General features: G+C 36.3%; 1 protein-coding gene across 1 annotated transcript; it reads left to right on the plus strand.

The window, feature by feature from the left end:
• Positions 1-225: 225 nt before the first annotated feature.
• LOC149847670 (casein kinase II subunit alpha-2-like) lies at positions 226-27,502 on the plus strand. The gene is made up of 10 exons (XM_089986778.1): positions 226-482; positions 600-729; positions 21,001-21,195; positions 22,418-22,575; positions 23,749-23,839; positions 23,976-24,041; positions 25,622-25,704; positions 25,871-25,934; positions 26,053-26,121; positions 27,173-27,502. Exons 1-10 carry the CDS (start codon positions 397-399, stop codon positions 27,230-27,232), a joined length of 1,002 nt encoding a protein of 333 aa, XP_089842904.1. The 5' UTR covers positions 226-396; the 3' UTR covers positions 27,233-27,502.
• Positions 27,503-27,791: the final 289 nt, after the last annotated feature.

The raw sequence follows: 27,791 nt of genomic DNA on the forward strand, positions 1-27,791 counted from the left end.
GGATCTGACTAGTCTAAAATCTGATATTTACACTTGATAGTTTTAATCGGATTTCAATGCAAAATTAATATTGAATCCGAATACAATTTTTAATCGAATCCGGATTTGGCTACCGCAAAAATCCGATTATCGGATTCGGGTCGGATATCGGGTTACATACGAGCCGCTGACATCCCTACCTATATCGATGTGACACGATAAATAGTTGAGATGTGTAGGGTACGTCGGCGCCCTCCAATACCTCCTACTGATCCTGGTGCACCACCACCATCATCATCATTTGATATCATCATCATCGCCCACCATCATCACCATCTTCTTCTTCCCCATCTTGCTTCTCGACGAATATCAACAGAACCAGAGACGTCGGAGGGAGATCCCTGAGGAGGAAGAGCCATGTCCAAAGCTCGCGTCTACGCCGACGTTAACGTCATCCGCCCGAAGGACTACTGGGACTACGAGTCCCTCACCGTTCAGTGGGGGTACCTATTCAGACTCTCTCTCTCTCTGTTTGGGTTGTTTCGATGGAGGAAGAAGGTGGGGTTAAAGGGTTTTGGTTCGTAGGGTTTGATTCTTCTTTTTTGGTGTGGAGAATGCAGGGAGCAAGACAATTACGAGGTGGTTCGGAAGGTGGGCAGGGGGAAATACAGCGAGGTGTTTGAGGGGATCAACACCACCAACTCCGAGCGGTGCATCATCAAGATCCTCAAGCCTGTCAAGAAGAAGAAGGTGGGGTTCTTCAGTTCAGCCCCCCCTTGGGATCGCGATTTTCGTTTTTTAACATTTTCTTTTAATTATAGATTAATTTGTGAATTCTACGACACTCGCAAACGATGTCGGAATTTAGGCGGAGATCAGATACTAACTCGATTCGTATAGAAACAACACCAATTGAAAGAGAAAATATTTTCTCTTTCGTTTACAAAGTGGTAATGGGATTGGTGGAATGATTTGGGTGTGCCCTAGTTAGGGGAAGGCAGTTTTGAATACCAAAACATGAGATGAGGCAGAAAGGATGTAAAAGGACATCCTCTATCCGGTCTCATGAGGACCCCATTTTGAAGGGAGCTTTAGTAATACCAGGTGTAATTTTGATCTTCAGTCACATGTCTGAGTTATGAGTCATAAAACGCCATCCAGGTTCATCGTTGCAATTTGGTGGGGTTTTTTTGCGAACTATGTTCATGTATTCTTTTTCTTTTTTATTGCTTGCTTTCTACTTTTGTTTTTTGGGCATTTGTGAAGGTAGAGGTTTGTTTTTTTCACATCATTGCAACTTGAGAAATTGTGGTGTTTTAGCTTGTCCATAATCCCAGTGGGCCAGTGTTTGGTGATTTTGGCCAAGGTATTACATAAGCCAATTGGAAAGAAAACATAAGCTAGCACTAATGTCTGATGTATGGAAGGCCTTCTATAAAAGAAAAATGTTGAACTCATAGCCTCGAGAGTCAGGATCATGATAGTGCTTTACTCAAATTCTAGGTCACTTGGTATGTATTTAAGATTACTCAAATTACTTGGTTTGAGTGATATTAGTCCATAAGCAACTTACGTCATTGGTAATACTTCTGCTTAATTGTCATGTCTTTCCAATTTTAGAACCAATTTGGCTAGGTAGCCTTATTCAAAAGTCATAAGCATTTTCCTTTTTTTTTGTTACCCATTCATAACACTCCTACTTGGTGGACTTGCAGTGAACATGGGTAACGTAAACATTTTTGCTAGTTTTTTGACCAGGATTGCTGAGCTCTTCTTTTTTGTCATGAGACCTTTGCTAATTAAGGAGGTTTTCTGAAATTTAAGCTTACAAAAGCTAGTAAGCATTGTAATTTTATTTTGTTTAGCTTTGGTTGTTTGGGTTGAATAAGTTTGTAACTATCATGCATCATCCAATGTTGTAAAAAATGTACCTTGAGATCTATAAGAATGATCTTGAGGTGAAAATTTATCATACAGTACCTTATTGTCTTATATGATATGATAGAACCTATGTTAAAAAATGTAACAAATAAAAATGCCAAAAAGAAGAGGATCATGACTGACAATGAATAGAGCACATTGAAGAAAACAAAATATTAGAAACATTGAAGCGCAAACAGAGTTTATAATTAAGTGCCTATAACAAAGAATATGGAGTGAATTCATGTTATAATATGATATGATAGAGCCTATGTTAAAAAATGTAACAAATAAAAATGCCAAAAAGAAGAGGATCATGAGTCATGACTGACAATGAATGGAGCACATTGAAGAAAACAAAATATTAGAAACATTGAAGCACAAACAGAGTTTATAATTAAGTGCCTATAACAGAGAATATGGAGTGAATTCACGTTATAATATGAGTGTAAAATGGTGAAATTCTATCATAATAAATAATTAATGAACTTGAGCACAATCTTAGCAGTCGTAGCTCATCACATGATAGCATAAATGAGAATGGATGAGGCATACATAAAATATTATGTAATATGTAACTTGAAAGCATAGTATCTTCCAGAACATCTTAAAGCTTTTCTACATTTTCCATATTTGCCAAGTTTGACCTCCCACTTGTCAATGATTCTCTGCACCACTTCATTACATGCTTGAGAACTTCCTCCCACTTCATATTTCAAAAACCTTGCCTAATTTCTAGTTGTGTTGTTGGCTATGTATCTTTTAGTGGTGATGGTGATTGGGCTTCATTTTCCTCTAGCTTCTAGTATCATTTTCACCCTTCTTCTCGACCTTTTCTTGCAGGATTGTGTCATTTTTTCTCATACCTCTTTTGAAAGTTGAGGAGATAAACCTGACCTTATGAATCCATACTCACCTACAAGATGATATTTAGACGATTATATTCCACCCTTAGTTGAAGTGAAACACAAAGGTTAATATATGTCATCAATGCTAACCTATCCTTAAAATGCCTCATGTTGGGTCATTTCTTTTTCTCTTTGCCAATAGGTTATTCTGTCTTCGTCAAATGATGAGTAAACTTCCCCACATAGTTTTGATGATCACATGGGCGGATTGTGGAAATAATAAGAATCCTAAATTTGGAGATCTTGATGACCAGAAACTGGGGGTGAATTTTGGTTTCAAGGGCTTGAGTGTAAAAATGTGGCCAAAATATGACTGTTGCAAATCAGTCTTCCTCAAATGTGCAGATCTAATTTCCCCAGCATAGATCAGGCTTCCTGGCATGAGTTAGAAGGTTTGAGTTTGGATTAGGATATGGATCTAGCTTCCTCATCTCCCAATTTAGATGGTGCTTCCCAACGAGGTTTGAATTTGAATTATGATATGGATAGAGCTTCCTGTTCAACCTGAGAGATTTCAAGGTCAGATTGTGCAAAGGAAAATTCCATAACTTGTGTTGAAAAACCTTGTAATAAGTGGTGAAAGTCACTATTTTTTTAGGTGTGAAAAAAGTGAAATGAAACACCTATGTCACATGGGTGCGGGTGCAGGTGCGGGGGTGCGGCACTTTCAGAAAACTTGGGTGCGGCGGTGCAGGGATGCGGCAAAAATATATAATATATGTATATATATAAAGTCTAAAAGTTGGACATAAATGACCCTGGGTGCATTGACTGCACCCAAGGTCAGGTTGACCGCATCAGGTGCAGACGTGAGTGCGATGAGGGTGCGGCACCTAGTTGAAGAGTCCCTGTGACATAGTGAAACACTAATGAAAAGAGGCAATGTCACTAAGTGACTAAGAGATGCACAAGCATACAAGCAAAAGGCCACTAATGGGCAAAAATACAATAGGCCACAAAGTGGAAATTGACTAACACACAATATGAGAGAGAGAGAGAGAGAGCTCTAAAAAGTAGATAGTAATCTTATTGAGAAAAGCTTAAACAAGCTTAAATTGAGGTGGGGGAAAGGCCTTTATTTATACACAAAAAGAAACCAAAAGGGGCTCCCATAGAGTTGTTGGGAGCCCCCTCTAATGGTCATATTTATGATTGTTGGGGGGGTCCAACTACTCTATAGTAGACCCCATTTTATAAAAAGAAAAAGAAAGAAATAAAAAAAATACAAAATAAGAAGAAAGAGAAAAACATATCCCTAATGGATATGCGTATTTACAAGTGAAAAGACCAATTTACCCCTATTAGGTATTACAAAAAATATATCTATATATCTATATATATATATAGATAGACACATAGACATATATATATATATATATATATATATATATATATATATATATATAATATATATGTGTATAACATCTGTATATTTTAACACCCCCCCTCAAACACAGTGAGTTCACCGAGAGTTGAGGAGAAAGTAGAAACGAGGCGATGGCAAGGCCTTGGTGAAGAAGTCTGCTAGCTGATACTTTGAAGTAACATAAGGTAGTTGAATGGTCTTTCGTAAAAATTCATCTTGAATATAGTGGCAATCCATCTCTATATGTTTTGTTCCTTCATGGAAGGTGTGGTTGCTAGCAATGTAGATATCACTCTTATTGTCGCAACACAACTTTGAAGGGATAGAGATAATAACGCCCATATCGTTGAGCAAACTTCTCAACCAGACAAGTTCAGTGGTAGTAGTGGCCATCGCCTTATACTCAGCTTCTGTGGAAAAAAGAGACACTTTTTGTTGTTTCTTATATCTCCAAGAGATTAATGATTCTCCAAGAAAAACACAACAACCTATTGTAGAAATACGATCATTGGGGTTACCACCTCAATTAGAGTCAGTATAAGCAATTAAATTAGGAGATGAAGAGGAAGATAAGAATAGTCTTTTGGTTATAGTTTCCTTTAAATATCTGATAATTCTCATGACCGCAACCATGTGAATAGAAGCAGGATCATTCTGAAATTGGCTTGCACTGTGAACAACATGAGCAATATCTGGCCTGGTAATAGACAAATATGTTAGTGATCCAATCAGTTGACGATAAGGAGTGAGATCTTCTAAGGGAGTTCCATCATTGACTCTCTTCTTAACGTTGATTACTTCTGGAGTCTCCACTTTCATTTCATCATTTAATCCAGACTTAACAATAATGTCTGATGCAAGCTTTCTTTGGGACAAAACATATCCCCGAGGAGAATATGCAACTTTGATCCCTAAAAAATACCTTAGAAAACCAAGGTCAGACATATCAAAATTGTTTTTAAGAATATTTTTAATAAGCTCAATACCCTTTTATCACTCCCAGTGATGATTATATCATCAACATATAATAATAAGATAGTTATGTGATCTTCTGCAGACTTAACAAATAGAGCGATATCAGAATAACAAGAGGTAAAATCATTAGCAAGAACAACTTTACTAAAAAGATCATACCAAGCTTCTGGAGCTTGTTTGAGACCATAAAGAGCTTTGTTAAGTTTAAGAATTTTCCCTTTTTCAATCTCAAGACCCGGTGGAGGATCCATAAAGATTTCTTCACAAAGATTCTCATTTAAAAATGCATTTTTAACATCTAATTGATAGTTAGGCCAGTGTTTAATAGATGCTAAAGTTATTAAGGTTCTTAAACTGGTCATCCTAGCAACTGGGGCAAAGGTTTCCTCATAATATATTATATATTCTTGTGCGTATCCTTTAGCAACTAACCTAGCTTTGTATCTTTCTAATGTCCCATCACTCTTTGTTTTGACTTTATAAACCCATATACATCCAATAGCCCTTTCTCCTAAAAGTAGACTTACAACTGTTCAAGTGTTAGCTTTGTTGAGTGCTTCTGGTTCAAGTTTCATAGCATCAATAAAATGTGGATGTTGCTTAGCTTCTTTAAAATTGGAAGGCTCATGATAGGAATGAATCATCATTAGACAAGTTTTATAATTTGAGGAAAAGGAATCATATGACACAAATTTTTGAGGCGGTCTACTATTTCTAGAAGATCGCCTAGGTAGGGATTCTTCAACTTAATCTTCTAAAGAGATGCCTTCAGAGTATATATTGAAAGTATTTTGATGTTCATTGCCCTCACGCCGAGTATACACATGTATATTATTGGGATTCTCATTGCAAAAATCATCATTTTGATGCAATAAAGCATCATTTTGATAAGAATTGTTATCACAAATTTAATCACTTTTAGACTTATTTCTAGGCAATAAGTTATAAAGGAAATAATAGTCAATTTCTTCTTTAGATTTTTGAATTTTAAAACCATTTTGCTTTTCAAGAAAGGTCACATTTCTTGAAACATAAAGTTTGTTATTTTGAATATCATAACATCTGGAACCTTTTTTATTTTTACTATAACCAATAAAAGCATATTCAAGAGCGTTTGGTCAAAGTTTATCTTGTCCTTAAAAAAGAACAAAGCATTTACAACAAAAAATCCTCAATCTCTTAAAATTTGGTGATATTTTGAACATTTTTTCAAAGGGAGAAACATTTTTTAAGGATGAGGAAGGCATTCTATTTATGAGATAAGTTGCGGTAAGAGCGACTTCGGCCCAAAAGTTCTTTGGAACATTCTTAGAGACAAGAAGAGTCTTTGTTGTTTCAATGAGGTGCTTCTGTTTTCTTTCGGTAAGACCATTTTGTTGGGGAGTTTTTGGACAAGATCTTTGATGAATAATGTCATTTAGTTTAAGATAGTTTTAAAATTCTTTTGACATGTATTATCCTTCAGAATCGGATCTAAAAATGGCTATGTTGTTTTAAAATTGATTTTGAATAAGAACATGAAATTCTTTAAAGATAAAAAAGACATCGGATTTATTTTTGATAAAGTAAACCCATGTGTATCTAGTAAAATCATCAATAAAGACAACATAATATGAATATCCTCCATAACGGGTGTCGGTCTGCATACATCCGAATGCCCTAGTTCAAATGGCCTTTTGGAAATAAAATTGCTTTGTGGATAAAGTAAGCGAATGTATTTTTCAAAGGATACAATCATTGCAAGTAAATGCTTTTTCATTACAAAAATTTTCCAAAAAAGGAAAAAGATACAATTTGAAAATACTAGGGCGACCAAGCCTTTTGTGTCAAGTCCCAAGATCTTTAGATTGAGCGATATTACAAAAATATTTGGATGGCAAAGACAAAAAATTCATGTAGTATAGGTCTCCTCTTCTATGGCCTTGCCCAATTCGCTTCTCGGACTGAAGATCCTGCACATAACAACTGGTTGGTGAAAAAGAGACACTATATTTAAAATTAGTAATTTGAGAAACGGAGAAAAGATTTAAATTAAGTTTTGGAATGATTCTAATTTTTGGAACATGAAATTCTTTGTCTTGACCAAAAACTTTTTTAAGACTTTTCGTTCCTTCAACATGTAATGATGTTCCATCGGCCGTGAAAATGAATGATTTAAAAGAATTAAGAGTTGCTTTGGATAAAAGAGTTGCATTCAAAGTCATGTGAAAAGAGGCACTCGAATCAAAGATCCAAGAGGACACACCGAGAGTTGATGAGATCGCAACACCGAATGTGGAATGTGTGGAAGAATTGATTTTCATGAATTGTTGAAGAGTTTCCGTAAGTTGAGCAATAGAGTCCTTTATGTCTCCATCTCTCTTTGAATCTTCACTTGAATTGCTTGGACAATCTTCTATGGAAGCAACATTTCTTTTAAGTTTAGGACAATCCGTTCGAAGATGACCCGGTTCATTATAATGGTGACAAATAATTTTTCTTCCTTCACCATTGTTATTTTTAAAAAAATGGGGAGGTTTATATGTGTTCATGTTATTTCTCGGTCTAGATATCGCATGGACCTCATCAATGTGTTTTTAAGAGCCAAGCGAGTTTCTTCTTGGCATAAATAGGCTAGGATTTCACTAAGAGAGGTAGAAGCCCATTGAAGAAGGGACCATCTTAATTCAAATTCAGGACTGAAATGAAATGGGGATCTTCGAAACACGAGCTTTGATTAACAAGAGCAAGTGTCAAGAATGACACTAAAGCATAACCCTTAAAAAGGGTATAACTGAAAACAAAATAAAAATAAAAATGTATTCTTTATTGATATGAAAAACCAATTGCTTAAGAAGCATTGAAGTAAAATACAAGAGGGGCTGCACCCCTTTATATACACAGCTGAAAGAGGACTCAATAGAGCTGTTGGGCACAGTCCAACAGCTCTATTTAGAGCTGTTGGAATGTGTCAGTCCAACAGCTCTATTGCTAGTCAAGTCTGGACAGGACTTGACTAGCAACAGTCATTCTAGTTCAAACTGAACTAGATGACATAAAGACAAAAAATAAAAATAAAGGAAAAAAAATACAGAAAAGAAAGAAATTAAAAATGTATTTATATATATATATATATAATAATATAATATTATTATATATACATATATGTACAATTTTACATTTTAACACTCCCCCTCAAACTTACGGTACAATGAGCGAAAGTTTGTCTAAGAGAAAGTGAAATCGGGGAGCAGCGAGAGGCTTTGTAAAGAGGTCTGCTAACTGATATTCTGAAGTGACATATGGCAGATCAATTATCCCGTGTAGATATTCCTCTCTGACGTAGTGACAATCCATTTCGATGTGTTTGGTGCGTTCGTGGAATGTTCTGTTACTGGCAATGTAGATCGCACTTTTGTTGTCACAACACATTTGTGAAGCCTTTGTTGCTTCAACTCCCATGTCAGCAAGCAGTCGTCGGAGCCAAACTACTTCCATGGTCGTGGTTGCCAGGGAAACTGGTGCATCCTGATCTTTAGGCTCCGATCCAGCAATTGCAGCTCTTTTTTCTCTCAGCTCCTTAAGTTTGGGACATTGTGGCCTGTAGTGTCCCGGTTCATGACAGTGATGACAAATAACTTTCTTCTTATCATAGTCACCATTTTGTCGGTTAAAGTGAGGAGGCCTATATGATCGAACATGATTCCCTGGTCTAGACACGACTAAAACGGAATCATCTTCAATTTTTAAAGAACCTTTCCGGAGACGATTTTCTTCCATTGTTAACTCTTCAATAGTTTCAACAATAGAAGTAATTTTTCCCCGGTGAAGTAGGGCCGATTTAGTGGTTTCAAATTCCGGCCTTAATCCAGTGATAAACTGGTAAAAATGTTCAACATTGAGTTGTTTCTGACGAAGCTCGATGTCTTCGGCACAATGCCACTTTGGTTCTAAAAGGGAAAGTTCTTCCCAAAGTTCGGACAACCCATTGTAATATTCACGAATAGTTTTGTCTCCTTGTGTCATCATTCGAACTTTTTCTTGGAGGTTGCACACGTGTGCAATATCTTTAAGGGAATACATATTCTTAAGGTATTCCCATGCCTTATCGGCATGATCAAATTTGGCAAGACTTGAGCATTTTTTAATGTCAACGCTATTGATAAGCCATGACATTATCTTCGCATGAGATATTCTCCATTCTTTCCATTTCTTCTCGTATGAGGCAATAGCCTTGATTTTCTCTTCTTCCGATAGAGGGACGTCTTTATCTCCCTCCTTTTTAGTAAGAGATAGCTTAGGTTCCGAATCGGAACCATCCACAATCCCCCATAAGCCTTTTCCCCATATATGGTGCTTCATGATTGAAGCCCATGTTACATAGTTCGTATTGCTTAGTTTCATAGGCATGATGGTGACTTTATCATTGTCATCCATCGATTACAAGGAGAGAAAGAATAGGGATAGAAGAGAAACAAGAAGGAAAATGAGAAAGAAAGAAAAAAAAAAACAATACAACAAGATGTGAAATCTTCTCCAATGAAGTGATAAAACACTTCTCTTCAAGTGGCGAACACTTTTGCAAACGGGCACGGAAACCGAGGCAGCTTTTCCTCAAGATTTAGTACTTCCGCGGCTCTGATACCATGAAATGAAATGGGGATCTTCGAAACACGAGCTTTGATTAACAAGAGCAAGTGTCAAGAATGACACTAAAGCATAACCCTTAAAAAGGGTATAACTGGAAACAAAATAAAAATAAAAATGTATTCTTTATTGATATGAAAAACCAATTGCTTAAGAAGCATTGAAGTAAAATACAAGAGGGGCTGCACCCCTTTATATACACAGCTGAAAGAGGACTCAATAGAGCTGTTGGGCACAGTCCAACAGCTCTATTTAGAGCTGTTGGAATGTGTCAGTCCAACAGCTCTATTAAGAGCTGTTGGACTGTGTCAGTCCAACAGCTCTATTGCTAGTCAAGTCTGGACAGGACTTGACTAGCAACAGTCATTCTAGTTCAAACTGAACTAGATGACATAAAGACAAAAAATAAAAATAAAGGAAAAAAAATACAGAAAAGAAAGAAATTAAAAATGTATTTATATATATATAATAATATAATATTATTATATATACATATATGTACAGTTTTACATTTTAACAAGGACGAAGCCCGTGGATAAATTGAAAAAACTTTTCTCTCTCTCTCTCTCTCTCTATTTGCTCTTGCCTCACGACAATAATGCTTCCTTCCCATTGTGGTTCGAGAAGAGCTAGTTCAGCCTATAAGGGGGATAAAATACTATAATAGTCTCTAATGCTCATAGAAAGTGTACATACCTTTCATGAAGAACTTGTTAAAATGTATTCCTAGTGTGTGTATATATATATATATATATAATCTACTTTGTTTGTAATACTCGATAAAGGGTAATTTAGGCTTTTCACATTTTACGCATATTCCAATAGGAATATGTTTTTTAATTTTTTATCTTTTTTATTTTCTTTATTTTTATTTTTTATTTTTGTACCTTGTACTTGCACAATAGTGACCGTTGGAGGGGCTCCAACGACTAGATTGGAGCCCCTGAAGGGTCCCTCTTTTGGTCCTTATAAATAGGGGTTCTCCCCTTATACATTTTAAGTTTGAGAGCTCAAGCTCCTTTGCATTTCAATAGAAATATTTATTTTTATGCCTTTGTGCATATGTGTGCTATTTTTATGCCTTTGTGCATAATTATTCAAGTGTTGTTTGGGTGCCTTTGTGCACATCTCTTTGTGAGAAATTAGTGCTTGTATGCATATTGTCTCTTTGAAGACATTTTTACATGGTATCGGAGCTTGGTTACTATAGAAGTGAATAGTGTGACACTTCATTTCATCGTGCACCTCGAAAGTCGTGTACACCTCTCCTTGGATTTTGATGTGAAGACCTCTTGCCTTTTGTATCAAGAAGCATACTTCGCCAAGTAAGCTCCAAGAAACTCATCTTGTGGTAAGAATTTCTTCTCTCCTCTTCTCAAATGGGGGAAAAAGATTCACACTTCTCACTTGGGTTCAAATTGAATGACTTAAATTATCATGTTTGGGCCAGAAATATGGAAGCCCATGTCAAGGGTAAAGGGCTTTGGGGATATGTCCAAGGCTCAATACGGGAATCGGAACCAAAGATTACTTCGGTTGAAAAAGGAGAAATAAAAATTCTTGAAGGTGAAGAAAGAAATAAAGCTCTTGAATTCTATTCCAAGAAGCATGAGGAATGGGAAATGAGAAATTTTAAAATCCTATCATGGATTTTCTCATCCGTTGAGACAAGGATCAATGCCAGCATTATAAAATTCAAAAAAAACTTTTCAAGCATGGCAATATCTTGAAAAGATATATACTTCAAGAGATTTATCTCACAAGTATTATCTTAAAAAAAAGGGCCTTGACCCTCCGACAAAATGAAATGATTATTAGAGAATATTTTGCGGAATTATCATCCATTTGGGATGAACTTGCCATGCTTGAGCCCAAATACAGTGGTGAAGCCATTGAGCTTAGGCATAAGCAATTGAAGGACTATCATTTTTTCATTTTTTTAATTGGGCTTAGACCTGAATTTAAACAAATACGATCCTCCCTTCTTTCCTCCTTTACTTCCCCTTCTCTTGAGGATGTTATTACAATACTGAGTGGGGAAGAGACCCGTATGGGTATAAGCAAAAATAACCCAAGTGTTCTTGCAACACCCTCCAACCAAGAAGATAGTGATGGTGTAAATGTCGTCTCAAGACCGGGGGACAATTTGAGAACTTACAAACCTCTCCACTTCAAAAATCAAAATCAAGGATCAATTGGTTAAGGAGGTAAAAGAGACTATAGCAAGATTGTGTGTCACTTTTGTAAGGAACCGGGACATATCAAACCGGTTTGCCCAAAATGGAAGAAGTTGCTAGCTATGGCTACCACATCTCAACTTCAAAAAGGAAGAAAGTTCATCTTCTTCAAATGGCACTCTTTCTTTACATCAAATTGTAGAAGCACTTTAATCACTTGTAAAGGGAGCAATTTTCGGAGCGGCCACATCCACCTTCTCTCCTCTCGGTAAGACTTCTTGGCTTTTGGATTCGGGTGCTTCTTTTCATATGTCTCCAAATATTTGTTCTCTTTCCAAATATTTAAAAAATTCTTCTCCAACTTTTGTTTCAAATGCGGAGGGCACTTCTCTTGAAATCAAAGGAATCAAAAATTTTGAAGAACAAAGTTTTCTTATCCCTAAAATTAGATTTATACCAAAATTGAATTTAAATTTGCTTTCAGTCTCTCAACTCTCGGACCATGAATGTGATGTAAAATTTTCATCTAATAAATGTTGGATACAGGATTGCCAGTCTGAGAAGTTAATTGGGGAAGACTCTAAGAAGGAAGATCTATACTATGTGGACTTTCTTCGTATTCCAAAGAATCCTTTTTGTAATGTTGTGCAACATAAAGACATTAATGTATGGCACAAAAGACTTGGGCATCCCAATGTCACCAAGATTTCTTTCTTACCTTTTGCCAAACATCTATTTAAGAATGATTTCACTTGTAATGATTGCACTCTTGGAAAAATGAGAAGTTTGCATTTTTGTCAAAGATCTATGTTTACTACAAAATCATTTCAACTTGTTCATTCAGATGTTTGGGGATCGACACCCGTTATCTCAAAAGGAGGGTTTGCATAGTATGTGATCTTTGTGGATGATTATTCTAGATATTCTTGGATATACTTTCTCAAGCATAAACATGAGGTTTTCACAACATTTAAAAACTATCATATACAACAACAACAACAACAACAACAACTACGCCTTCATCCCAAAACAATTGGGGTCAGCGATATGAACCAAAAAAGAAATTCATTTTGGGTCTTCCACATGAATCCTTTTCCTCCAATCATTTCTATCCAACGCCATGTCCTCGGTGAGGTTCAAAGCATTCATATCCTTTCCTATCATCTCCATCCAAGTCTTCCTAGGCCTACCCCGACCTCTTTTAACTAATATATTTTCCCATTTCTCCAACCTTCTAACTGGAGCATCATTAGGCCTTCGCCGAATATGTCCAAACCACCGTAAACGATTCTCTCGCATCTTATTTTCAATGGGTGCAACACCTACCTTCTTACGTATCTCTTCGTTCTGAATCTTATCTTTTATTGTATTTCCACACATCCATCTAAGCATCCGCATCTCAGCTACACTCATTTTTTGAATATGATGTCTCTTGGCAGCCCAACATTCTGTACCATATAGTAAAGCAGGTCTAATAGTCGTCCTATAAAACTTTCCCTTCAACCGCAATGGCATTCTACGATCGCACAGCACTCCAGTAGCACTTTTCCATTTCATCCACCCAACCTTTATCCTATGATTTACATCTCCATCAATTTCTCCATACTTTTGAATGATGGATCCCAAATATTTGAAATAATCATTCACCGGTATATCTTGCTCACCAAGCTTCACTACACTCCCATCACTACTTCGTTGCTTACTAAACCGACATTCCATATATTCAGTCTTACTCTTACTCAACTTAAAACCTCTAGCTTCCAATGTCTGTCTCCATAATTCTAACTTAGCATTAACCCCAGCTCTAGACTCATCAATCAAAACAATATCATCAGCAAACAACATACACCACGGTACATTTTCTTGAATTGATCTCGTAAGCTCATCCATCACTATCGCAAATAGGAAAGGGCTTAAAGCAGATCCTTGATGTAACCCAACCGTTATCGGGAAATTGGTTGTCACCCCTCCACAAGTGCGGACATTGGTTACTACTCCTTCATACATATCTTTAATTATACTAATGTACTTGAGAGAAACACCTTTCTTCATCATTGTCCACCAGAGAACGTCCCTAGGTACTCTATCGTATGCCTTCTCTAAATCAATAAAAACCATATGCAAATCTTTGTTTCTCTCTCTATATCTTTCAATAAGTTGTCTAAGAAGATGTATAGCTTCCATAGTTGATCTTCCAGGCATAAAACCAAATTGATTCTCCGATATCATGACAACCTTCCTCAACCTAGACTTAATCACCCTCTCCCAAAGTTTCATAGTATGACTCATGAGTTTTATACCACGATAGTTTGTGCAATCTTGTATATCACCCTTATTCTTATATAAAGGCACCAAAGTACTCTTCCTCCACTCATTAGGCATCTTATTTGTTCGCCAAATCAAGTTAAAAAGATTTGTCAACCATTCTAAACCTTTCTCTCCCAAGCATTTCCAAGCCTCGATAGGTATACCATCTGGGCCAACTGCCCTTCTTGATTTCATTTTCTTCAAAGCCTCTGCAATTTCTTTCTTTTGAATCTTGCGCATGAAGTCACGATTTATCTCATGAAAAGGAATGGAGAAGTCTCCAAGATCTTGAGCATGACTATCATTAAATAGCTTATCAAAATAATCTTTCCATCTCTCCTTAATCTCCTCATCTTTGACTAAAACCCTTTGCGTTTCATCTTTGATACATCTAACCATACCCAAATCCTTTGATTTCCTATCTCTCATCTTTGCAAGCCTATAAATATCCTTCTCGCCTTCTTTGGTATCCAACTTGTCATAAACCTCCTTATATACCTTAGCCCTCGCGTTTCGAACAACTTTTTTAGCTTCCTTCTTTGCTATCATATACTTCTCCAAATTCTCATTATCACGACTCTTACTTAGATTTCTATAACACTCTCTTTTAACCTTAATAGCTAATTTGACATCCTCGTTCCACCATGATGTATCCTTACCTAGTGGTGCACCGCCTTTAGACTCACCCAATACCTCCTTAGCTACTTTTCTCATACCACCCGCTATCTTATTCCACATTGATTCTGAATCCTCCTCGAGACACCAATCAACTTCCTTAACTACCTGCTCTACAAACATTTCTTGTTTAGCTCCTTTCAGTGCCCACCACTTAATTCTAGGATCTATCCTATGTCTATCCCTTTTGCGGCATTGTCTAATTCTAAGATCTAAAATTAAGACTCTATGTTGTGTAGCTACACTTTCTCCTGGTATAACCTTACAATCGATGCAACAACCCCTATCTCTCTTTCTAAGTAGGAAAAAATCTATCTGACTCGTATTAACCCCACTTTTAAATGTTACTAGGTGAGACTCCCTCTTCCTAAACCAAGTGTTTGCTAAGATCATATCATAGGACAAACAAAAATCTAAAATCCTTTCTCCACTTTCATTTCTTTCTCCTATACCATAGCCTCCATGGATATTCTCAAATCCATCCCTACTAATGCCTACATGTTCATTAAGGTCACCGCCGATGAAAAGCTTTTCTCCATAAGATGTCTCTTGTACTACTCCATCTAAATCTTCCCAAAATTGATGCTTAATGGAATCATCTAAACCTACTTGAGGTGCATAAACACTAATAATATTAATAATATCCGTACCTAATACTAATTTAATAAGTAAAATTCTATCACCCTTCCTACGGACCTCAACTACATTATCTATAAACTGACGACTCATAACAATCCCTACTCCATTCCTATTCCTATTTATTCCTGTATACCAAATCTTATATCCCCAAGGTTCTATCACTTTAGCTTTCTCACCTACCCATTTGGTCTCTTGAAGACATAAAATATCAATCTTTCTCCTACACATAACATCTACTAACTCTACCAACTTACCAGTTAAAGACCCTATGTTCCAAGTGGCTAACCTAATTTTATGGTCTTGGACTAACTTCTTTACCCCCACCCGTCCAACAAAGTGAGGGAACCCTTGCCTATTTGACACCACACCCGGGCGCCGGTGTGACGCGTCGCTTCTGGGCGACTACCTAGCAACCCTTGCACATTTATCACTGCCTCCGGGCCTAGAGAGTACAGCGCATCGCTCAGTAGGGAACGCCCCAACGAAATTCTCATATTGGTTCATTTTCATAGGATATGACAAAGTTTTTATGCTGGCTGTCACAGGCCTACCGCAACCCTCCTCCTTTATCCGGGCTTGGGACCGGCAGTGTATAACTACACAGGCGGAGTTTTAAAAACTATCATATGATGATTAAAAATCAATTTGACGAAAACTTGAAAATTTTTAGAACCGATGACGGAGGAGAATATCTCTGAAATGAATTTAAGAATTATCTTGAAAAACATGGGATAATCCATAAAAAATCATGTCCCAAAACACCTCAACAAAACGGTTTGGTCGAAAGAAAACATAGAGAACCTTACTTATTTCTCAAAACATTCCGAAAAGATTTTGGGGCTAGGCGGCTCTTGCGTCCGTCTATCTCATCAATCGTCTTCCATCCACATTTAAATAAGGTTTCACCCTTTGAAATTTTATATAAGAGAGAACCTGATTATACCGGGTTAAGAATTTTTGGGTGCAAGTGTTTTGTTCTTACATATAAGAACGATAAACACTCACCAAAGGTCATTCCATGTGCTTTTCTTGGATACTCCGAAACTCAAAAAGGGTTTCGATGCTATGCTGTTGAAAATGATAAATTGTGTGTCTAGAAATGTAAGTTTTCTAGAAAATGTTAGTGGGTTTGAAAGACATGAATCTCATGAGAAAAATGTAGATTACTCTTTCCTATTCGATCTATTATCTGGAGATGATGACATTAGTGATGATGAGTCCCCTCAAAATTACCCTAATAATAATAAAGTTGAGGAAAATAACAACTTTCCTCATCCATCTATTTATCAAGAGATTGATGATAAAACATACAAGGAGCCTATTACCTATACACATAGAGATAAAAACAGTTTTAGAAGTGCTATAGAAAAATATAATGAGCTTAATGAAACCACTATATCAAGTAATGAAAGTTCGCAAAGAACAAAGAGAAATAGGAAACCCCCTTCTAGGTTCATATCCTATGACTCATTCTCTCCTAAACATAAAGCCTTTGCCTTAGTGCCATTCACTCATACACATAACCAATTTTTTTTCGAAGAGGCTAAAAAGAGTGATGAATTGATAGAGGCTATGGAAAATGAACTTAAAGCCCTTAGAAAGGCTAAGACATGAGAATTTCAAGATCTTCCAAAAGGGAAAAAAACTATAGGATGTAAATGGGTTTTTAAGGTTAAAACCAAGAGTGATGGGACTCTTGAGCGATATAAAGCTCGTCTAGTTGCTAAGGGTTATGGTCAAGAATATGGGATAGACTATGATGAAACATTTGCTCCAGTTGCACGAATGGTTACAATTAGACGTCTTATTATCATTACGTCAATTAAAAAGTAAAACATATACCAAATGAATGTTAAAAATGCATTTTTAAATAAGGATTTAAATGAAGAAGTTTACATGGATGCTTCTCCTAGAATGAACTGTCCTAACGAAAATGTTCTTCGTTTACGAAAAACGCTCTATGGTTTAAAACAAGCTCCCAAGGCTTGATATGACTGTTTTAACAACTTAATGACAAAAAATGGATTTATCTCATGCTATACTGACATTGCCCTGTTTGTGAAAAGATCTGATGCAGGAATTGTAATCTTGCTATTATATGTTGATGATATGTTAATTACAGGCGATGATGTCAAGAGAATAAAAAGAATTAAGCATGCTTTCACAGAGAGATTTGAGATGTCAGACTTCTTAAATAATGTAACATAATTTAATATGTAATCTCATAGTTTTAGTTTACTTTTAAGTTTAGTTAGGATTGGGTTAGTTTATTTAACTAGGTTAGGTTTCTTTTTCTTTTTTAGTTTATTTTTGGACTTATTTGGCTTTATGCTTTTTTGACCAAAGTCAAAAAGCATAAAGTAGAGAGAGTTGTTGGACTCCCAACAACTCTATTTAGAGCCGTTGGGAGCCCAACACTCCCTCATTCCCTCTCTCCCTTGTATTATAAATATGGGGTGTTACCCCCTTGTAACAATACACTTTTGTAAAGCCCCCTTTTGGGACCCAAGATATTGAAGTTGATATTTTTTTACATTTGTGCATTTGTATCCGTGCCTTTGTGCACTTATGAGAGTTCTCCTTTTATGCCTTTGTGCACACTTTGTGTTTGTAGTATTGTGTTTATACACAAAATCTTTTTTTATAGAGATTTTCACAAGACTTAGGATTTCTGACATATTTTTTAGGCATTGAAGCTGTCTTTTCTCATAGAGGATATTTCCTATCCCAAACTAAACTTGCTTGTGAGGTCATTGACAGGTCAGGTATTACTGATGACAAAATTTGTGAAACACCAGAGGTAGTTGGATCAAAGATGAAAATTGATGATGGGATTCCTCTAGATAACCCCACTCCTTACAGACAACTGGTTGGATCATTGATGTATCTTAGTATCACCAGGCTCGATATGTCTCACGCAGTTCATATCGCCAGTCAATTCCAACATGCCCCTACATCGGTTCACATGAGTGCAGTTCTTTGCATCATCAGATTTATAAAGAGGACAATAAATAAATGAGTCCTTCTTTCTTCATCTTCTGAGTTAAATTTAATTGCATATACTGACTTTGATTGGGGAGGTGACCCTAATAATCGTCACTCCACCACTGGTTTTTATATTTTTTTAAGAGGATCATTGGTTTCTTGGAAATGCAAAAAACAACAAAAGGTGTCTCTATCTTTTACCGAAGCCGAGTATGGAGCCATGACATCTACAACCATGGAAATAGTATGGATTCACCGCTTACTAAAAGATATGAGAGTTTGCATTCAAGAACCAATAAAGTTATGTTGCGACAACAAGAGTGCGATATATATTGCCAAGAACCACATTTTTCATGAGCGCACGAAGCATATTGAGATGGACTGCCACTATGTCTGAGAAGAATACTTGAAGAAGGTCATCAATCTCCCATATGTGACATCCGAATATCAACTGACTGACTTCTTCACTAAGGCGCTCTGCTCTCCTAGATTTAATTTTCTTCTTGGCAAACTTGCGGTTATCACACTGTAAGTTTGAGGGGGGGTGTTAAAATGTATTCCTATTGTGTATATATATACATAGAAGATACATATATATATTATATATATATATGTATACGTATCTCTATGCATATATACATATATATAATCTACTTTGTTTGTAATACCCAATAAAAGGTAATTTAGGCTTTTCACATTTTACGCATATTCCAATAGGAATATGTTTGTATTTTTTATTTTCTTTTTTATATTTGTACCTTGTACTTGCCTTGGAGGGGCCAATCTAGTCGTTGGGCCCCTCCAACGGTCACAATAGTGACCGGGGCTCCAACGGTCACAATAGTGACCGTTGGAGGGGCTCCAACGACTAGATTGGATCCCCTCCAAGGGTCCCTCTTTTGGTCCTTATAAATAGGGGTTCTCCCCTTATACATTTTAAGCTTGAGAGCTCAAGCTCCTTTGCATTTCAATAAAGATATTTATTTTTATCCCTTTGTGCATGTGTGCTATTTTTATGCCTTTGTGCATAATTATTCAAGTGTTGTTTGGGTGCCTTTGTGCACATTTCTTGTGAGAAATTAGTGCTTGTATGAATATTGTCTCTTTGAAGACATTTTTACAGAACCATGCTTCGTTTGCCTTCTTGAATTTGGTAAGACTGGCATAAATTTTGAGTTCCACGAATCATGACAATATTTTGGCATGCTCACTTTCCCAATCTTCAACTTTAGATTGGTATTCTTTAATCCACATATACATCCTCAAAGTCTCTTACCTTTGAGGTTGTTTTTCATGGCGGCCTCCTACATTCTATAGTTGGTTCCATTTAATTTGAATGAAAGATCAATCTTTGTATCTTTGTTGGCCATTATGTAGGGAATTGTAGGACAAAAGTACGATACTTAGAACTTACTCAAACTTAAGAAAGAGTATCCCAATGATGCTTTCACAACCAAGCTCATGATACCATGAAATGACATACTAATGAAAAGTGGTAATGTCACTAAGTGATTAAGAGATGCACAAGCATACAAGCAAAATGCCACTAATGGGAAAAAATACAATAGGCCACAAAGTGGCAATTGACAAACACACAATATGAGAGAGAGAGAGAGCTCTAAAAAACAGATAGTAATTTTATTGAGAAAAGCTTAAACAAACTTAAATTGAGGTGGGTGGAAAGCCCCTTGTTTATAAACAAAAAAGAACCAAAAAGGGGCTCCCATAGAGTCGTTGGGAGCCTTGAGGGGTCCAATGACTATGGTGGAACCCATCTTACAAAAAGAAAAAGAAAGAAATACAAAAATAAGAAGAGAAAAACATATCCCCGATGGCTATGCGTATTTACAAGTGAAAAGACTGATTTACCCCTAGTGGGTGTATATATATATATATATATATATATATATATATATATATATATATATATATATATATATATAAACAAAAAGGAGTCAACTGATCTTATTTGATCTTAAAGATCTAGCAGAAATGGAAAATGAAAAAATGTCAACCCAGAACACATGATATTAGCAAGATGCTGACTTATACAGTAACGTATGACATAACGTGATACAATATTGTATTTACGATAAGGTAAAAAACCGTTGATGTATCCATATTTCAATATGGAAGGGTTTGTTCTATTGTAAGGTGATACAATGCTATGATTTCTTGTATCATATTGTGTGATAAATAAAATATTTACAACATAGGTATGCCCTGCAATTACTTGAAAAGGTAGGTCAAATTGTATAAGCTTTTTTTTATTGTTTACCCATTCTAGTTTGTAATGGGAATATCTAAAGTTTCATGGTTTCCCATTACTTTTCTTCAGTGTTCCGTCTTCCCAGGATTTGATGTCTAATGTGATATTTGCTTATATTTTGTTTTATATGTTACCACTTGCCAGATACATGTGAAAATTCTGTTGTTGGTGCAGATAAAGAGGGAGATCAAGATACTTCAAAACCTTTGTGGAGGTCCAAACATTGTGAAGCTACTTGATATTGTCCGTGATCAGCACTCAAAAACTCCTAGCCTGATTTTTGAATATGTGAACAGTACAGACTTCAAAATCCTATACCCAACATTGACAGATTATGACATACGGTATTATATATATGAGCTTCTTAAGGTTTGTAACTTTGTACATCTTGATTATTTTGTTTGGATTGTCTTTTCCCTTTTAGTTTTTATTTTCTATCGCATCCTTCTTCGATGAGGAGTGGACCCTTCCCATGCAGACTAAATTGCTTGCTGACTAAGAATATACTTCTGGCTATTTAGACAACTAGCTTTTTTATCTCTATTTCGATGCAGCTTGTTTTCTCAGATCGTCAGTGGCTCTCAACCTTTTCTGTAGATTTGCTTGTGGCTATGTCTAACCTCCTTGTTGTCACCTTTTTCTATCTTATTTTAAATGAAGTTTTACCTTTTGAAAGGAAAGAACAATATCAAATCTGCTTTGTTTCCATTGTTGGGGTATTTATTATATCAAGAAGTGTTTCTGTTATTTGAACATGTCAATTTGAAGGTTTTCATACTTTTTTTTGGCTAAATACCTCATTGAAATATTTTTGGATGTTAATAATGCCCCATTTAACTTGAGAAGCATATGCTTGTTTTGTTTCTTTTGTCGTCTCCTCTCTCTCATGGTTTGTCTTATTTATTTCTGTTTCTTAACTGACATTGATCTGGCTTCTCATATTAGTCATTTGACTGGATCTTGTTTGTATTCAGACTTTCAAAAATAGTGATTGACGTGTTATATCAGTATGCTCTAGAGAAGATTGACCATAAAACCTTTTTTGTGGACTGCGATTTTTTAAAACTTTTCAAAATTGGATTGTTTTCTAGAGTCACATGAACAAATCAGGAATTTCTCTTTTGTTCATTTAGTCAGATTGACGGTAGAAATATAAGTTCTATAATCTGGTAAATCCTTTAACATGATGGCCATGTTTCGCAAGAGCTGGTTTCATCATCCAGCGTGTTGGTAATCAGGATTTGAAACAAGTGAATATCTGGAGGGATTGGGTTTATTTGGTTTTGGTGGGTGGTTTTCTTTTTCCCTTGCATATCTCATTGCATTTTGACTCTTTGTAGTTTCTTTCTTAAATTCTGAAAGTGATTTGAAAATGCATGTATGAATTCTGTTCATTTCCACTATATTTTATATCTAGAATAAACAGTTGGGCAAGCTTTCCTGCCCTTGGAGCTGGTATTTCATGATTATGGATCTATGCTAGCTGGCACCACTTGTACTCTTTACTTGAGATATGTCCCTGTTGGAATATTATTACTACAATTGTAAAATATTCTACCTCTGTATTACTCATTAGCTTCTATATTCACAGGCACTGGATTATTGTCATTCACAAGGAATAATGCATCGAGATGTTAAACCTCACAATGTTATGATAGATCATGAACTGCGAAAGCTTCGCTTGATAGATTGGGGACTTGCTGAATTTTATCATCCTGGCAAGGAGTACAATGTGCGCGTTGCTTCAAGGTAATGCTTAAACTTAATCCATCTACTTATCTCATTTTGTGTTTATTATTGAATCTGCTGGCAAATATTGTCCTGTATTTTTTCAAATCTTGTAGCCTCGTGTTGTAGCATGTGGCTATATGTTCTAAGTTCTAGCTAAGGATGCTGTCTATGTGGATACTTTGCTTAGACTTCATGTCCTATTTCAACATGCCGAGACACTAACATGGACATAGGCCATGACGTGATGTTCATGGGAATGATCAAATCTTTTTGGACAATCAAGATTAGCTTCAATATTTTTTCGTTTCCTTCTTGTTCTCTCCTTAAAATTTTGCTATTGGTTGTTGAAAACTTTTGTATTATCTCCGCTCAAAGAAAGAGAGCAGAGACAAAGTGGGGAACCTTCAAAAATGTTATTTAAAGACCCGTCTTTGGATGACTGTTGATTCTGAGAGCATGTAGCTATGATTTTTCATAAGGTAAGAAGAGAAAGAGGAAGAGAGAGGGGGAAAGAAGACAAAAGGATTCTTTGAATCTCTGGGCTTTCAGCTCTCTTGTAGCCACCAGTTTCTCTTGATCAGATTCTCTCCTTATGATTTTGATCTTTCATTTTTTAATCTTGGTATGTGATTTTATGTTGATGCCTTCATCTAGTTATGGTCCCTTGTATATAGGAGTTCAGAGTACATGCTCTTCAAGTTTAGTACTGCCACTATGAGGAGATACCTTTCATAGTTGGTACAATTTTGTTTGTTAGGTTGTCATCTGACAAACGTGATTGTCTCTATCTCTACTGTCATCCTCCTTCATGCTTCTCTTGAAGTCTTCATTCAAAGGAACTTGCTAGGATGTAGATATTATTATGGAAGAATGTATAACTGAAGGCTAGTAGTAGGTAGGTACTTTCAAGCGGGGGTTGGATTTTGGGACTTGTACAGTGCAAGTGTGTTTTTGTTTTTACCATTACCTGCATATAACTTGCAAGTTTCTGTTTTTGTTTTTATTATGAATCTAGTACTTGCATATGTTCAAGTAATTTAAGACTTTCACAAGTGCAACTGCTTTATATATTTTGAAAGCATTGGTAATCATTGAGTGTTGCTGCATTGTATGTTTACTTGGTTAGGCATTATTGTAAGTACGTTATATACTTAATGTTTTTTCCATTTTCTTTACCTTGTTACTTTGCAGATACTTTAAGGGCCCTGAACTATTGGTCGACTTGCAAGATTATGATTATTCTTTGGACATGTGGAGCCTTGGTTGCATGTTTGCAGGAATGGTCAGTGTCTTTCTTCCATTGGTCTACATCTGCCAATTTACAATTCTTGAAGGACATGATCTTGTTTTAATATGATATTCACACTGTCTCTTGCATTCTTGTTGGGTAATTAACGAGCTTTTCTAATAACTTGCAGATCTTTCGAAAAGAGCCCTTCTTCTACGGCCATGATAACCATGATCAGCTTGTTAAGATTGCGAAGGTACTTCTGAAAGGAAAATCCCATTCTTATCCACACAGATATTTGTTTCTTCTTGGGGCATTGCTATACTTATGTTCATAATGGACCCTTCATGGTTGGAAACATCATAATGTTGCATGTGTTCAGGAATTATTCCAAATCTATAATATTATATATTGGTTTAATTAGAAATGTCCACCACACCTATGCCGAATCCCATCTCCCCCTTCATGACATTTCCAGCCATCAGCCTTCAGTGGTGGCTGCTGCGATTTGGAAAAAAGGTCTCTCACTCACTTTTCCCTCCAGAACGAGTCATTGCAATATGCCAGTAGGCAGAGAAGATAAAGGGGGAGTGTGCTAGGACTAGGTTAGTCATTTGTGTTCTAAACAATGCTTCCCTCTCCAGGTTTTGTTTCCTGGTTGCCTGTTGAATGATCATGGTTGTAAGAAGTGCCACGCAGTTAGACTATTTTGTGATTTGATGGAGGTCACCATGGGGGATGTGGTGAATAAAGAGTTCTCGTGGTTATTGTGGCCTAATCTCACTTCAATACACACATACACAAACTTATTTACTCCATCTAGCCACTATTTTATCTTGTCAACAAGAGTCAAGCTTGGAGACTAGGGTTCAACCTAATGAGCTTTTGGAGAGGCTTGAACCTGACAATGCCCATCCCAGTAAGCTGCTGGGCTGGATTTGGGCTAAGAGCCTAAGACCTTTTTGGGTTTGATTACAAACCGTTTCCATGACCTTCCTAGTGACCGACTGGAATTCTTACCCCAGATAAGAACTGTTTTTTTTTTCAAATACCACATTTTTTACTCCTATTAGGGATGTCAATGGGTTGGATATTATCCAACATCTGACCTGAATCCAAATCTGATTAGTCGGATCCAGTAGCCAAAGTAGGAGCCCATTGATAATTGCATCCAGACTCAGTATTGGTTTTCTCATCCGAATCCGAGTCTGACTTTGACTAAGCTCAGAATTTGACTAAAAACCGAATCCAAATACATTTAATTGTTGGGTTTTGAGTTAGTCGGATCCAGATTCGGTTTTAAGTTTTAACTGATCCCATCTGACTCTGAATCGAGAATCCAAATCCGATTAGATCGAACTTGGTATTCCCTATATCCAACCCGAGTCCGACCCATTTACATCCCTAACTCAAATGCTCCCTCTTTAGCAGAAATAGTTAGCGACATGTATGAAGATTCCATTTGAAAGCACAAGCAACTGCATAAGAATGCTGGATTTTAATGTAATAACATCTTATTTTTCCCAAATTTGCAAGTGCTGCTACTTTTTTGGTTTGTTGTAATGTCAAAGACTCAAAGTGGTTCATTTTTCATTGGGTGGAAATATTAGGGAAAAATCTAAATATTTTAAATGATTAATTTTGATGCTTTTTTGCAATCTTATTCGCATGTTATTCTAAATTTTTCCTCTGCTGCAGGACTGATATACATCCTGTTAAATGACATTTAGCATTAATAATATTGCACAACTCTTTCACCACCTAAGATTTGGGGTTAGCTACTAGCTGTTTTTATTGCAGTCGGAAATTTTGTTTCTTTTGTTTAATTCCTTTCAGGTACTTGGTACAGATGAATTAAATGCTTACCTAAACAAATACCGCTTGGAACTTGATCCTCAACTGGATGCCCTAGTTGGCAGGTATCATTTGCACAAGAGATGTAGCTGCTTTCTGTTGTACAGAATGTTCTAATTTTACCTGATAATCTAAAGTAGTTGCACAGAATAGGATAGCGCTTTTCTATTACCTTATGAAAAAAACTGCTAAATTTGTGACCATGTTTCTTCCTTTCTGCACACTTTTCAGGCACAGCCGAAAGCCCTGGTCTAAATTTATCAATGTGGATAATCAGCATTTGGTTTCCCCAGAGGTTGTATTGTTTTCTCAGAGTCACGTTTTTTATTTCTTCCTTCATATTTGATCCGTTCAGGTTGAGATAATCTTGTCCTTTGCTTCTGTCAGCTAACTTAACGGCTTCTGACATACAGGCTATTGATTTTCTTGATAAACTTCTTCGTTATGATCAGCAAGATAGACTGGCAGCACGGGAAGCAATGGTAATTCTAGTTGACTGTGACTTCTGAGTTCTGACTGATTTATATTAATGCTGAGTTGGTTATGTTTCAAATTTCATTCATTTTCTCCATTATCAGCCGGTTGAAATCCTTTTTCCTCTTTCTGATTTGCACCTGTTCTCTGCTATTTGAGCTACCCTTTCATGCATATTCAATATAATAACCTTCTTGGATGCCTTTTGAGGCCCTTCTTGTTTCAGTTGTACCCTTTTGAGGCTTAGTTTTGGATTATGATAGAGGGTTTGATAGTATCCTTGCTTGAAACCAGTTCCTGGACATGACAAGTCCCTTTTTTACTTGAAAACTTTGGTGATGTACAAAATTGAATTTGTGCTATCACTACCACATGCACGTTTGTGTAAAATAGCTTTACTCTTAACTTCTTTCTTTCCCTATTATGGATTTTGCAGGACCACCATTAAAAATATTTGTTCTTTTGTTGCTTCAATGGTCAAATACCAGTAAGAGTTCTTTTCATTACTAATGTTAAATGTTTAAAAGTGCTTTAATTTTTTTATACCTTTTTTTATATAAGAAACTATGCAGCCTTCTCACATGGGTTTAATGTGGTTTTTGGGTGCTTTCATCATTTCTACTTTCAAGAGTACTTTCAAGAGTCTATCATTCATCTATTTCTATTTTATTATTTCCTGCCAAGTTGCGAACAGCAAAAACATATGGATCATTTTCTGGAGGATAGAGAATCAGTATTTACGTCCAAGTTCAATACAGCTAATGTGACTGGGCCATGCCAGTTGGCTACTGCATATGAAAAATCTGTTTATGCGTTGGTGTTTGATCCATCACCTGATAACTCACAGTGGAGTCGACATAACCTGGTTCGATTTTGCAAATCAGTTTGTAAGATCTGACATGCACTGCTCTCTGTTTCCTACAGTTGGATGTGGCTTAGCCATGCACTGTAGAACTAATTCACTTTCTCTGTCTCTAATAGGAGTAACTTTAGCCTCGTGGTACTTTGTTAAGGATATTTGCATCCTGAATGATGATGTTTGGCTTCCATCCTTTGCAGGCACACCCCTATTTTATTCAAGTTAGGGCTGCAGAGAACAGCAGAACTCGCACACAATGATTGTGTCATTTGAAGATTCACTGGAGTCAATTTTTTAGATTCACAATCTTGTGTATGATTTATCCTACTATAGATTTTAATTGAACTGCCAACTGTTGGGCGTTTGTTTCCCTGATATGTATTCCAGTAAAGCAGTGCTAGCATATTGTCTATTTAAGGGTCTGCTGTACATCAGGGATGGTATGCTTGAATATGCGATACCTAAAAATTGTTTCACAGGTGTATTAGGCAGCCCTTATCATACGTGATCAAATTAAATAAACATATATGTCCGTTTGGAATTCTTCTTTTTCTTGGATTGGTGCAATTTTAGGTGCAAATGCAGCAGATGCACTTTTGGACATAGTTGCAGGAAACGGGTACAGGTAATGGGATGGGTACTGGTACTGGTGAGGATTTCAAAAATTTCAGATATGTTTTTGCTCGCATACTTTCAGAAGATTTGGATACAATTCTCTAGTAAATATTGGTACGATTTTGAAAAGAATTTGTATTGAGTTTTTAAACAATTGATACTGTATAATTTTTCATAAAGATACCGACAAATTAAATTAGTTAA

Source organism: Nuphar pumila, chromosome 1, assembly GCF_984573655.1.
Source record: "Nuphar pumila chromosome 1, dmNupPumi1.hap1.1, whole genome shotgun sequence".
Classification (NCBI taxonomy): domain Eukaryota; kingdom Viridiplantae; phylum Streptophyta; class Magnoliopsida; order Nymphaeales; family Nymphaeaceae; genus Nuphar; species Nuphar pumila.

Coding starts and splice junctions, on each gene's coding strand:
- LOC149847670 (XM_089986778.1), top strand. CDS start 397: ATGTCCAAAGCTCGCGTCTACGCCGACGTTAACGTCATCCGCCCGAAG. Junction 24,042..25,621: donor AGCTTGTTAAGATTGCGAAG/GTACTTCTGAAA, acceptor AATTCCTTTCAG/GTACTTGGTACAGATGAATT. Junction 25,705..25,870: donor CTGGATGCCCTAGTTGGCAG/GTATCATTTGCA, acceptor CACACTTTTCAG/GCACAGCCGAAAGCCCTGGT.